This window comes from Coregonus lavaretus, assembly GCF_964263955.1.
Source record: "Coregonus lavaretus genome assembly, chromosome: 10".
Lineage (NCBI taxonomy): Eukaryota > Metazoa > Chordata > Actinopteri > Salmoniformes > Salmonidae > Coregonus > Coregonus lavaretus.
This window is the reverse complement of record NC_139997.1, coordinates 35,072,512-35,085,315: the sequence shown is the minus strand read 5'-3', so window position 1 is coordinate 35,085,315 and position 12,804 is coordinate 35,072,512. Positions and strand designations below refer to the sequence as shown.

At 42.7% G+C, this 12,804-nt stretch overlaps 1 protein-coding gene across 1 annotated transcript in view; it reads right to left on the bottom strand.

The window, feature by feature from the left end:
• The window catches only part of LOC311136257 (solute carrier organic anion transporter family member 2B1-like), a 28,654-nt gene extending 16,286 nt beyond the window's left edge, over positions 1–12,368 (bottom strand). Inside the window, exons 1-9 of the mRNA XM_084170388.1 lie at positions 12,226–12,368; positions 9,641–9,776; positions 7,405–7,542; positions 7,011–7,173; positions 6,670–6,894; positions 6,108–6,206; positions 1,425–1,555; positions 695–791; positions 223–387 (exon numbers count right to left, since the gene is read on the bottom strand). Of these exons, the coding sequence (XP_084026514.1) occupies positions 223–387; positions 695–791; positions 1,425–1,555; positions 6,108–6,206; positions 6,670–6,894; positions 7,011–7,173; positions 7,405–7,542; positions 9,641–9,727 (1,105 nt within the window). The 5' untranslated portion in view covers positions 9,728–9,776; positions 12,226–12,368. The remainder of the gene's footprint in view (positions 1–222; positions 388–694; positions 792–1,424; positions 1,556–6,107; positions 6,207–6,669; positions 6,895–7,010; positions 7,174–7,404; positions 7,543–9,640; positions 9,777–12,225) is intronic.
• Between the last annotated feature and the right edge of the window lie 436 nt (positions 12,369–12,804).

Sequence of the window (12,804 nt, the reverse complement as noted above, 5' to 3'; positions counted from 1 at the left end):
ATGCGCTCTGTGCTTCTCATAGACCCATGGAGAGCTGAAGCATAATTATTATCAGCTAGTACTAAGTGTGTATATGTCAAACACAGATTTGACTGAAGCAATCACTCTCCATGGAGTGGAATTTTAATTTGGTCCATTGGTTCTATTTCTAATTTATTAGACAAACCCTAACCTTCATCTAAACCAGGATGTTCCACAGAGATAACGAATGGTGTCTCTCACCGATCATCATGTTGGAGAAGGAGGCGGTCTGGGTGAACTGGCGCTCTATGAACTTGGCCATGAAGGTGGCAAGGCCGGCTATCATAGCTGCCAGGTGGACCTGTGCCAGCACCACCAACAGGTAGATGGGGTTCCGCAGGGTCCGTAGAGCGATACGGGGGAAGCCTGGGAGAAAGAAGGGGAGGGGAAAGAGAGGGAGACGAGAGGGAGATGGAAGAGGCGAGCGAAGCGAGAAAGGTGTTTGTTTTCCTCTCCGAAATGCCGGCCAATGACCTAACTGCTTCAGACAATACTTAACAACGGATGAGAGGCAACAATAGAGGAAGAGAGAGACCACCACAACTACTTTTCATATACTATCAGTATCATGACATCTGTGACCGTCATCCTCAACGCCATGTAGTCACCCACAGACACAATGAAGGGAAATGGAAAGGAAACAGACGGATGCGGTCTTATAAAAGAGTCTAACTTTTGAGGAACTGTGGGAGGGTGAGTTCCTGGACGGGGTCTGGCAGTGGTTTCTTTTCCTCCTCGGCTCTGGGTTCTGTGGCACCGCCTGCAGCTTCCTAACCAGGGGAGAGGAAGAACCACAATGATGCACTTTACTCTTGTTTCAGCAGATTGGAGTGTGAATACGGTACAGTAAACATGTAATCCTGCCTGTATTGCATTATCTCTCTCTAATAGCCTTTGACAGACCTGGGGTACATGATGTAGCAAAGAGATAGTTTGTCTGATTGCGAAATGATTAAATGTAAAGTGTATGGTGCAATGCAGTGCACTCAAGTTACACGCCAAGCTTTAGAGCTTTTAAAGCTCCAGCATTCAAGAGACAGTCTCTCTCTCTCTGTGTGTGTGTGTGTGTGTCTGTGTGTCTGTGCGTCTGTGTTTGTGTTTGTGTGTGTGTGCGCGCCCGGTTATGCTCTGGCATGTTAATGTGATTTACAGCCACTTTCACTATTGAGCAAGACCTGGCACGAGTATTCTTCTTTGTGCTAGAACCAAAATCTTCTAAACATTTCTCTTTCAGAATGATGGATATGAGCCAAGACCTTATTCAACAAGGTCAAACCACATCACTCTTACTTGCTCTGAACCACACATTTTCTATAAGAGAAGATTGTGCAACTTTCATTAGAGTCAATCAATCATAAATATATTTCATGACCGTGACAAGGACTCAGCTGGTATCCCATCACCTCTTTGGGCATCTGTCGGGGGAAGAAGAGGTAGGGCAGGGAGGTGAGGAAGAGGAAGGAGGCTGCCACGACAAAGCCCAACCACCAGGCTCCCACCCAGCGAGGGTCCCCTTGCTCCAGACCTATCTCATCTGCAGACAGGAGACAGGAGAGAGACATGTTACTGTACTAGTGGCAAAGTACATTATTTATAAATAATACAATAAAAATGTTCAATAAATGATTAAATTAAATAATCAATTGAATCAAATGTACTGTATGTATGGAAGTGTTCCCTGAGCACAGTTCCTGGTTTCAAAATGTTATACCCTTTTGAGCAATTTTAGACAGTGTTAAGAGAAAGAGTTGTTTTTTCCCTTAGTATCATGCAACAGAACATTGAATCTCCGTCAAACTGATAGCAGTTTCCAGGAAGAAATCACTCTCTTTCACTGGGAGAAGCTCCACATTCATTCTGAATGACTGAAGTGAATGACTGAAAGAATGAGGTCACACTAGCTGTAGGAACCCAAATTCCAGTTAAGAACCTATTTTACTCCAAAAAGGGAATAAAGCAGATTTCTCTCATAGAAATTAATCTCATATCATGCACCGTTTTAAAGAAGTAAATAACTTAAGATATGTATTATATATAGTGTATGACTTCCATATTAGTTACAGTAGGGAGAACAAGTATTTGATACACTGCCGATTTTGCAGGTTTTCCTACTTACAAGCATGTAGAGGTCTGTAATTTTTATCATAGGTACACTTCAACTGTGAGAGACGGAATCTAAAACAAAAATCCAGAAAATCACATTGTATGATTTTTAAGTAATTAATTTGCATTTTATTGCATGACATAAGTATTTGATCACCTACCAACCAGTAAGAATTCCGGCTCTCATAGACCTGTTAGTTTTTCTTTAAGAAGCCCTCCTGTTCTCCACTCATTACCTGTATTAACTGCACCTGTTTGAACTCGTTACCTGTATAAAAGACACCTGTCCACACACTCAATCAAACAGACTCCAACCTCTCCACAATGGCCAAGACCAGAGAGCTGTGTTAGGACATCAGGGATAAAATTGTAGACCTGCACAAGGCTGGGATGGGCTACAGGACAATAGGCAAGCAGCTTGGTGAGAAGGCAACAACTGTTGGCGCAATTATTAGAAAATGGAAGAAGTTCAAGATGACGGTCAATCACCCTCAGTCTGGGGCTCCATGCAAGATCTCACCTCGTGGGGCATCAATGATCATGAGGAAGGTGAGGGATCAGCCCAGAACTACACGGCAGGACCTGGTCAATGACCTGAAGAGAGCTGGGACCACAGTCTCAAAGAAAACCATTAGTAACTCACTACGCCGTCATGGATTAAAATCCTGCAGCGCACGCAAGGTCCCCCTGCTCAAGCCAGCGCATGTCCAGGCCCGTCTGAAGTTTGCCAATGACCATCTGGATGATCCAGAGGAGGAATGGGAGAAGGTCATGTGGTCTGATGAGACAAAAATAGTGCTTTTTGGTCTAAACTCCACTCGCCGTGTTTGGAGGAAGAAGAAGGATGAGTACAACCCCAAGAACACCATCCCAACCGTGAAGCATGGAGGTGGAAACATCATTCTTTGAGGATGCTTTTCTGCAAAGGGGACAGGACGACTGCACCGTATTGAGGGGAGGATGGATGGGGCCATGTATCACGAGATATTGGCCAACAACCTCCTTCCCTCAGTAAGAGCATTGAAGATGGGTCGTGGCTGGGTCTTCCAGCATGACAACGACCTGAAACACACAGCCAGGGCAACTAAGGAGTGGCTCCGTAAGAAGCATCTCAAGGTCCTGGAGTGGCCTAGCCAGTCTCCAGACCTGAACCCAATAGAAAATCTTTTGAGGGAGCTGAAAGTCCGTATTGCCCAGCGACAGCCCCGAAACCTGAAGGATCTGGAGAAGGTCTGTATGGAGGAGTGGGCCAAAATCCCTGCTGCAGTGTGTGCAAACCTGGTCAAGACCTACAGGAAACATATGATCTCTGTAATTGCAAACAAAGGTTTCTGTACCAAATATTAAGTTCTGCTTTTCTGATGTATCAAATACTTATGTCATGCAATAAAATGCAAATTAATTACTTAAAAATCATACAATGTGATTTTCTGGATTTTTGTTTTATATTCCGTCTCTCACAGTTGAAGTGTACCTATGATAAAAATTACAGACCTCTACATGCTTTGTAAGTAGGAAAACCTGCAAAATCGGCAGTGTATCAAATACTTGTTCTCCCCACTGTATATCTAAATATTTGCTCTTGCAAGGACAAAGTAATGTTCCATTAAGCTGAACTGTGTGTGCCTTGCAGAAGGCGCTAGTTCAGGCTTGAGGAAATACACACACACACGGGCACACACACACACACACACACACACACACACACACACACACACACACACACACACACACACACACACACACACGGGCACACACACACACACACACACACACACACACACGGGCACACACACACACACACAACACACACACACACACACACACAAACACACACACACACCTCAAAACAATGGGGAATAATCTAATATTACCTAGTTTAACTTCAGCAGGCGTTTGAACAGTTTGAACATTTATCCAGTCATAGACAACGCTCTCACATCTTGATAAATGAGATGCATCAAACTGGAAAGCTGAGATCAATGAGAGCAGACTGGAAATACAGGACACTGGTCCATGACTGTGGTAAATCCTGTTTCTAAGGTGCAGGGAGAGAGCATGTCTGTTGTAGTGGCTTTGGTTCACACAGAATGAGGTCAATCTTAAAATAATATTTGCTTGTTAGAATTCACAGTGGAGTGAAGATAACGTCGTCGTTATCATGAACATTATTCCAGCTAGTCTTCATTAACCCCTGATTTTATTCAGGGCTTCAAACTCAGGCATGTAAAGAGAACACCCTAACACAACGTTTAGTACATAACCCACCCTATATTGTATTCTAACCCTAACCCTAGCTTTATGTCCACATCCCAGTTCAACCATAACCCTAGCTTTATGTCCACATCCCGGCCTACCAAAAGGCAAAAGGCCTCCTGCGGGGACAGGGGTTAAAAAGAAATATATAGGACAAAACACACATCACGACAAGAGAGACACCACAACACTACATAAAGAGAGACCTAAGACAACAACATAGCATGGCAGCAACACATGACAACACAGCATGGTAGCAACACGACATGACAACAACATGGTAGCAACACAACATGGCAGCAGCACAACATGGTAGCAGCATAACATGGTACAAACATGACTGGGCACAGACATCAGCACAAAAGGCAAGAAGGTAGAGACAACAATACATCACGCGAAGCAGCCACAACTGTCAGTAAGAGTGTCCATGATTGAGTCTTTGAATGCAGCGAACTGAAAAGAGGAGCGACCCAGGGATGTGTGTGTTTTGCGGACATTTAACAGACTGTGACTGGCAGAATGGGTGTTGTATGTGGAGGATGAGGGCTGCAGAAGGTGTCTCAGATAGGGGGGAGTGAGGCCTACGAGGTTTTATAAATGAGCATCAACCAGTGGGTCTTGCGACGGGTATACAGAGATGACAGTTTACAGAGGAGTATAGAGTGCAGTGATGTGTCCTATAAGGAGCATTGGTGGCAAATCTGATGGCCGAATGGTAAAGAACATCTAGCCGCTCGAGAGCACCCTTACCTGCCGATATATACATTACATCTCCGTAATCTAGCATGGGTAGGATAGTCATCTGAATCAAGGTTAGTTTGTCAGCTTGAGTGAAAGAGGAGCGATTACGATAGAGGAAACCAAGTCTAGATTTAACCTTAGTCTGCAGTTTTGATATGTGCTGAGAGAAGGACAGTGTACTGTCTAGCCATACTCCCAAGTACTTGTATGAGGTGACTACCTCAAGCTCTAAACCCTCAGAGGTAGTAATCACACTGGTGGGGAGAGGGGCATTCTTCTTACCAAACAACATTACCTTTGTTTTGGAGGTGTTCAGAACAAGGTTTAGGGCAGAGAAAGCTTGTTGGACACTAAGAAAGCTTTGTTGTAGAGCGTTTAACACAAAATCCGGGGAGGGGCCAGTTGAGTATAAGACTGTATCATCTGCATATACATGGATGAGAGAGCTTCCTACTGCCTGAGCTATGTTGTTGATGTAAATTGAGAAGAGCGTGGGGCCTAGGATCGAGCCTTGGGGTACTCCCTTGATGACAGGCAGTGGCTGAGACAGCAGATGTTCTGACTTTATTCACTGCACTCTTTGAGAGAGGTCGTTAGCAAACCAAGCCAAACCAAGCCAAAGACCCCTCAGAGACACCTCCTGGTTCAACCCTAACCCTAGCTTTATGTCCACATCCCAGTTCAACCCTAACCCTAGCTTTATGTCCACATCCCGGTTCAGCCCTAACCCTAGCTTTATGTCCACATTCTGGTTCAACCCTAACCGTTAACCCTAATCCTAATAATGTTTTGGTGAAACTCATTTTCAGTAGTGTGGTAAGGATGTTCCTTCCCAATATCAACTCCAGATGAGACATGCTGTGAACATCTGCGGAGCGCCTGGACTGTGTGTGTGTATGTGTGTGTGTATGTGTGTGTGTGTGTGTGTGTGTGTGTGTGTGTGTGTGTGTGTGTGTGTGTGTGTGTGTGTGAGTGTGTGTGCTAACCTTTGGACATCTTGTTGATGTCGACATAAAAGCGCAGCATGAAGGAGCCCATCATGAAACCAAATGCAGGACCGATAGATGTGACAGCCAGGAGAATACCTGCGGGGGGAACCACAGTCAGACACTCCTGTTGTGCGGTCAATACAGTTAAACAGAAAATAAAGTGAGATTGCTCATGATTTGCTTCTCCCCAGATCATACTTCAAAGTTGATAAAAAGAAAATGAAAGTCTGCTCATCGTTTGTAATTTTTATCATAAAGACTAAACATGACACAGCCTTGAGAGCAGCAAACAATGAGTGGATACAATACATTCACTTTTGTTTCATTGCTATTTTTGTCACATCCTGCACCAGTGTTATGTGTGAAATGTTTAATCTAACACTCCCTCTAATGTTCCTGCAAGTATTCCCAGTATTGGAGGTGATTGAGTGCAGCCAAAAGCTGCAGGAACGTCACAGAAGAATGGTGGAACTCTCCTTCTTAAAGATTTGTAGTTAAAAACATTGACGTTTTGGCCCCAAAGACCTGGAACAGAATGTGTCATTCCCAGTGATTGTACCGAGGTAGAGGGGAGAGTTCCTCTTGCTGGCATAGTCATCAATGTAGGAGATTCCGAAGGGTTGGATGGGAACGCCGCCGATTCCCAGGAGTAGCTGTCCTAGGAGCAGGAGGGGGAATACGCCCTGCTGAGCATGACTCTCCTGCTGCATGCAGCTGTGATTGGACAAGGGTGTTTGTAAGGAGCTCTCTAATTGGCAGAGGCCAGAGATGTCATCCCTGGATTCTATGGAAAAAAGGTAGAGGTAGGAAGGAGTTAGAAGTTAGGTGATAACTACTATTTCTGTTTTGAGATTCAAACAAATGTGTGTACGTGTGTGCATTTGTGTGTGTGTGACCTACGGCTGATGTGGACTGTGTACTCATAGGGGCCACTGATGAAATGAGGCAGGGCCATCATCAAAGCAGCCAGACTGGCCACCAGTGCCCCTCCACCGATGAACCGCGGCCTGTGAACACGGCTACCAAAGAAACTTACAAACACTATCAGGACCGTGTTCCCCACCTACACACACACACACACACACACACACACACACACACACACACACACACACACACACACACACGCACACACATACACACACACCTTAACACACTCATGTGCACCCTCTCACATGTGAAAATTAAAAGTACATCTTCTGAAAAGAATCATCTGAACCTGCATGAATTTGGAACAAATCGCCCTGTTATCTGAACCAGCCCAGTAGAGTGGCGGGGTGCATGACACGCTCACCTCATTGAATGAGGCCAGGATGCCAGACTTCTGGCTGGAGAAGCCATAGCGTCTCTCTATAGTGGAGATGGAGCTCTTCAGATACCCAGACACCAACAGCTGGGCCAGCTGGAGCATACCATGGCATAGCACAAAGAACTAGAGGAGAGAGAGGCTGACAGACTATAGATACGTGTAGTAGGAAAAATAAGTACTGTTTCCAGCTTACTACAGTAATAATTAATATGACAGATCTGATCAATGGTCTACAGAAAGCTCAAAAGTCTGATTCAAATATTCAGGAGAACTTTATGTGGAATCACGTCATGTTTCACCTTTATGTAAATAAATTATGTAATGTAACAAAACATACCGCTACTGTAGTTACCTGGAGGGCTAAAGAGGGTCTGGTTTTCTCTCTTTAGAATGGCCACTCTATAGGCCTATGAGAAACTTTATGAGGATTTTCACTCCCAGAGCAAAATGTGTTACATATAATACAAACTGCCTAACCCAGGGTTCTTCAATTCCGGTCCTGGAGGGCCGAAACAGTTCTGTTTTTTATTTCTACCTGGTAGTTAATTGCACTCACCTGGTGTCCCAGGTCTGAATTAGCCCCTGATTAGAAGGAGAGGATGAAAAACAGAGGTGTTTCGGCCCTCCAGGATCGGAATTGAAGAACCCTGGCCTAACCCTAATCTTTTTAAAGTAATTCTTTATTTGCAGAGTTTCTTATCTTAACTCTACTGTAGATAATGTTTTACAAGTGAATTCACGAGAACGTAGGCTCATAAAACATTGTAGTTAAAAAGAGACACACAGAAGCCAAGTTTATGTGTTTCTAACTCATGGGAACACTACAAGGATGTGCTGAAAACACCAGGAAACACAACCCCTCCTGGGGCTACAGAGGAAAATCACAGTAGGCTACAGGACGCACATCAACGTTTTCACTACAATAAGAAATAAACTACATTTCAGAACGCAAAACAAGGAAGATTCACTCCCTTTCCTCTCTGACGATGGACTTGAGATTTTTTGGCTCCAATCCCACAACATGAGGATATCCTGTCAATGAATGTAGGTTAAACTCCTTAATGTTAGCACGCTGGCTGTCTCTGTGACCCTAACATCACAGAATCCTAGTCTAAATCTTCTGGACTCCTGAACAGCAGTCTGTAGACATAGATTTGACCTTTGTCCTCACTTCCTGGTATTGTCTCAGTTCTGTGACAACACAACACACAAAGCAGACCAATACATGAATTGTGCTTTTTCGACATTGCAGATTATCTACAAATCAGCTTGCATCATAAATAACTACTAATTATTATTAGTAAATCAGTCAATTTACCCTCTCGAACATTGACATTCACTGAGAAAGTTGAGAGTAATGATGTGAGAGGTGAGAGACAGGAGTAACCAGTGGTGGAAAAAATATGAAATTGTCATACTTCAGTAAAAGTAAAGATACCTTAATAGAAAATGACTCAAGTAAAAGTGAAAGTCACCCAGTAAAATACTACTTGTGTAGAAGTCTAAAAGTATCTGGTTTCAAATGTACTTAAGTACAGTGGTAGAAAAAGTATTCAGTTGTCATACTTGAGTAAAAGTACAAAGTAAATTATATACATCAAATTCCTTATATTAAGCAAACCAGACACCGCAATTTCTTGTTTTTTTACATTTACGGACAGACAGGGACACTCTCCCACACACCAATAATTTACAAATGCAGTATCTTTGTTTAGTGAGTCCGCCAGATCAGAGGCAGTAGGGATGACAATGCGTTATATTGATTGGTGCTTCAATTGGACCATATTGCTGTCATGCCTGAGCATTTGAAATGTAATGAGTACTTTTGGGTGTCAGGGAAAATGTATGGAGTAAAAAGTACATTATTGTCTTTAGGAATGTAGTGTAGTAAAAGTAAAAGTAGTCAAAAATATATATAGCAAAGTACAGATACCCCCAAAAACTACTTAAGTAGTACTTCAAAATATTTTTACTTAAGTATTTTACACCACTGGGAGTAGCATGTAATAAACGAGAACCAATAATTTTGGAAATTGTGCACACAACAGCAACAGCCGGATAGTAAAATGCTATTATGGTAATCAGCACTGTTGTGTGGCGTTCTAAAAAATATGCTACTGTCATGGATTTCTATTCCTTTGCTACTACTGGTTTGTAATTGACATTTGGCGCTAGTTGCAGGTGGAAATGTTACATGTAGCTTTGAGGTGACACAGCCTACCTTGATGCTGTTGAAAGGGCTCCTGCATCTGGCGGGAGGCTCCGACCTCAAGGGTTCAGAGTTCAGCTGGAGGTCGTTGGCCGTCATACCTGTCACACCTGTCCGACTAAGTGATCCAACCCAGGAAGTAGAAAATCTGTAAATGACACAAGATTTCCAGTCAAGCTCTTTTCCTTGTACTCTGGATACTGTGTATCTATACTTTGGACTCCAATTACACTTCTGCTTACTTCAATCTCTACTGGTGTTCTGTATCTACTGCCCTATTTTAAATCAGATAGAGGAGATGTGCTATTCATTTAAATCATATTGAGACGTGGTGCTCTGAGTTTATATTCAGTTTGAAGAGAAATTATCAGCATTTACATCAGAATGGTGAGAGAGAGAGAGAGAGAGAAATAGAGAGAAAGAGAGAGAGAGAGAGAGAGAGAGAGAGAGAGAGAGAGAGAGAGAGAGAGAGAGAGAGAGAGAGAGAGAGAGAGAGAGAGAGAGAGAGAGCGCGATTAAGAGAGAAAGATACAGAGGTAGGGAGAAAAATTTAGGGGAATATGCCTGGGTTCAAGTTGTCCACCATTTCTCATTACAAAGTGAATGTGAATGTCAGTGAGCATTGCTCCATTACTCCCAAAAAAGACTCCTAATAAAGACTCTCCTCTATTCCAAGAAACCTATGTAGCAATGCTTTCCAGATGTTTCCACAAGCAGAGCCAAGTTCCTCTAACACACCATTTGCAAACTGTGTGTTCTTACTGTAAAGCAGTAAAAAAGGGCTGTTACGGATACAGGTATCCTGTGTCTTTTTGTGTTTTTCCTCTCCTTCTGCCCTAATCACAGGTGTCCTGTATGTTCCTGATTGGTGGTCGTTGGGGTGTCTGCTGATTGCTAAGGTGGACCAATCAGTGAACATTCCTCTGCATTGCACCACCTGTTGCTGGTTTTTCAATCACACATCCCATTGTTTAAAAGCCGGTCAGTTGTTAGAGACTATTTCCGTATGTGAGTATGGATACTGTGGTGTCCTGTGTTTTGTTTACTCACTAAGTTGCTGGTTACTCTGTTTGGTAACTTTGTTAGAGACTATTTCCGTATGTGAGTATGGATACTGTGGTGTCCTGTGTTTTGTTTACTCACTAAGTTGCTGGTTACTCTGTTTGGTAACTTTGTTAGAGAGAGACTGTTTCCGTATGTGAGTATGGACACTGTGGTGTCCTGTTTTTGTTTACTCACTAAGTTGCTGGTTCCGCTGTTTAGTAACTTTGTTTGACTACTTTTTGTATGTGAGTATGGATACGGTGGTGTCCTGTGTATTGTGTACTCACTAATTTGCTAATTACTCGGTTTGGCTATTTTGTGTGTTTCTGGGAAAAGGGGAAGTTAAGCAAGCTGCCCTTGGGCATACATTTCCCGTAGAAAGAACTGTCTATAAACACTAGCTAGACCTGAGCGGACCACCCACTGTATTTTTTTTATGATTAGCAGTAGCTTAGCGGTTCTTGATGCAGGCAAGATCAGTTTAGGGGTGTTTTACACTATTGTTTCATTTCTTGGGTCCTGCTCAGCCCTTTTTCCCAAACCTTTACCGTGTGTTCAGAAATAAACCATTTATGTTTGACGGTAGTTTATGGTTGTCGCGTAGTTTTTTCTCACTGTTCCATGTCACACTCCTAATTTGCCTGAATTATGTTACGGGTCTCATGTCCATCCACCCTAGACGTTTAGAGCCACGGGATTCGTATCAAGGGCCAATGCACTTATGCTGCCATATACAGTGTCTTCAGAAAGTATTCACACCCCTTGACTTTTTCCACATTTTGTTGTGTTAAAGCCTGACTGGAAAATGTATTACATTTTGATTTTTTTTTCATTGGCCTACACACAATACCCCATGATGTCAAAGGTGCTTCGACAAAGTATTGACTCAGGGGTGTGAATACGTATGTAAATGAGATATTTCTCTATTTCATTTTCAATACATTTGCAAAAACTTCTAAAAACTTGTTTTCACTTTGTCATTATGGGGTATTGTGTGTAGATGGGTGAGAGAGAAAAAATATATTGAATCAATTTTGAATTCAGGCTGTAACACAACAAAATGTGGAATAAGTCAAGGGATATGAATACTTTCTGAAGGCACTGTAGTGTTTTTGTGTGGTGTTTTTCCACGTTTTCCCCCCCAAACATGTTTGTTTAACATGGGATTTGGTGCAGCTGCAGTCAACAGATATAAGATAGGCAGGAGACAACCACCAATCAGTTGTGGAATGTCAACAAAAACAAACACTGCACCATGAAATACCACACCAGTGGGACTGGCATTACGGCGGTCATAGAAATAACAACGTCTAATTCAGACACACAAAACCAATACCTTTTTAATTTTAGTGCTAACACCTTGGTGTTCATTGTTAGGTGCATGAACTAAATGCCAAAAGGCCAGTTTCAACCACATACATGCTGCACACAGCAACCTGTCCTCTCACACATACTCTCTACTCACTACACACTACATTACTGAATTATAGCTACTAGAGTTAGTGGATCACAGTTAAAAGCAGAAGTACAGAACAGTACAGTTGGCCACTTACTCTGTAGATGAAGCTGAGGTGTAGTAGTGTGTTCTGTATTCACTCCTCAGATGTCCACTCACACAGAAAAGTGAGCTTAGTTGGAACCCCAGGAGGTAGCTCTCACTCAATGAAATAGGCGTGCTCAACTTTGAGGAATTCCATGAGCTGGGCGGTAGTCACAGCAAGTGACTGAACAGAGAGGGGGAGGAGAGTGGAGGTGGGAGTGGGAGTGGGGGTGTGGATGTGAATGAGGAAAAAGGAGGTAGGTTAACAGTATAAGAGAATACAGGATAAGAGAAAGGAGAGAAATTCAAGTATCATGTGGGTAGAATGTCTGAACATAACATACTGTACTGGTTGTTAGACAGCTATGCACATTGTTTATCTGGCTTACAGTAAAGACTGAGCACAATAGATCTAAATTAGATGGTTAATTTGGTGTGATATGTTACCTTGTTAAGCGCTAATAGTCCTTTTAATTATACTGAACAAAAATATGAACGCAACATGCAACAATTTCAAAGATTTTACTGAGTTACAGTTCATATAAGGAAATCAGTTGATTGAAACAAATGTATTAGGGCCTAATCTAGGGAT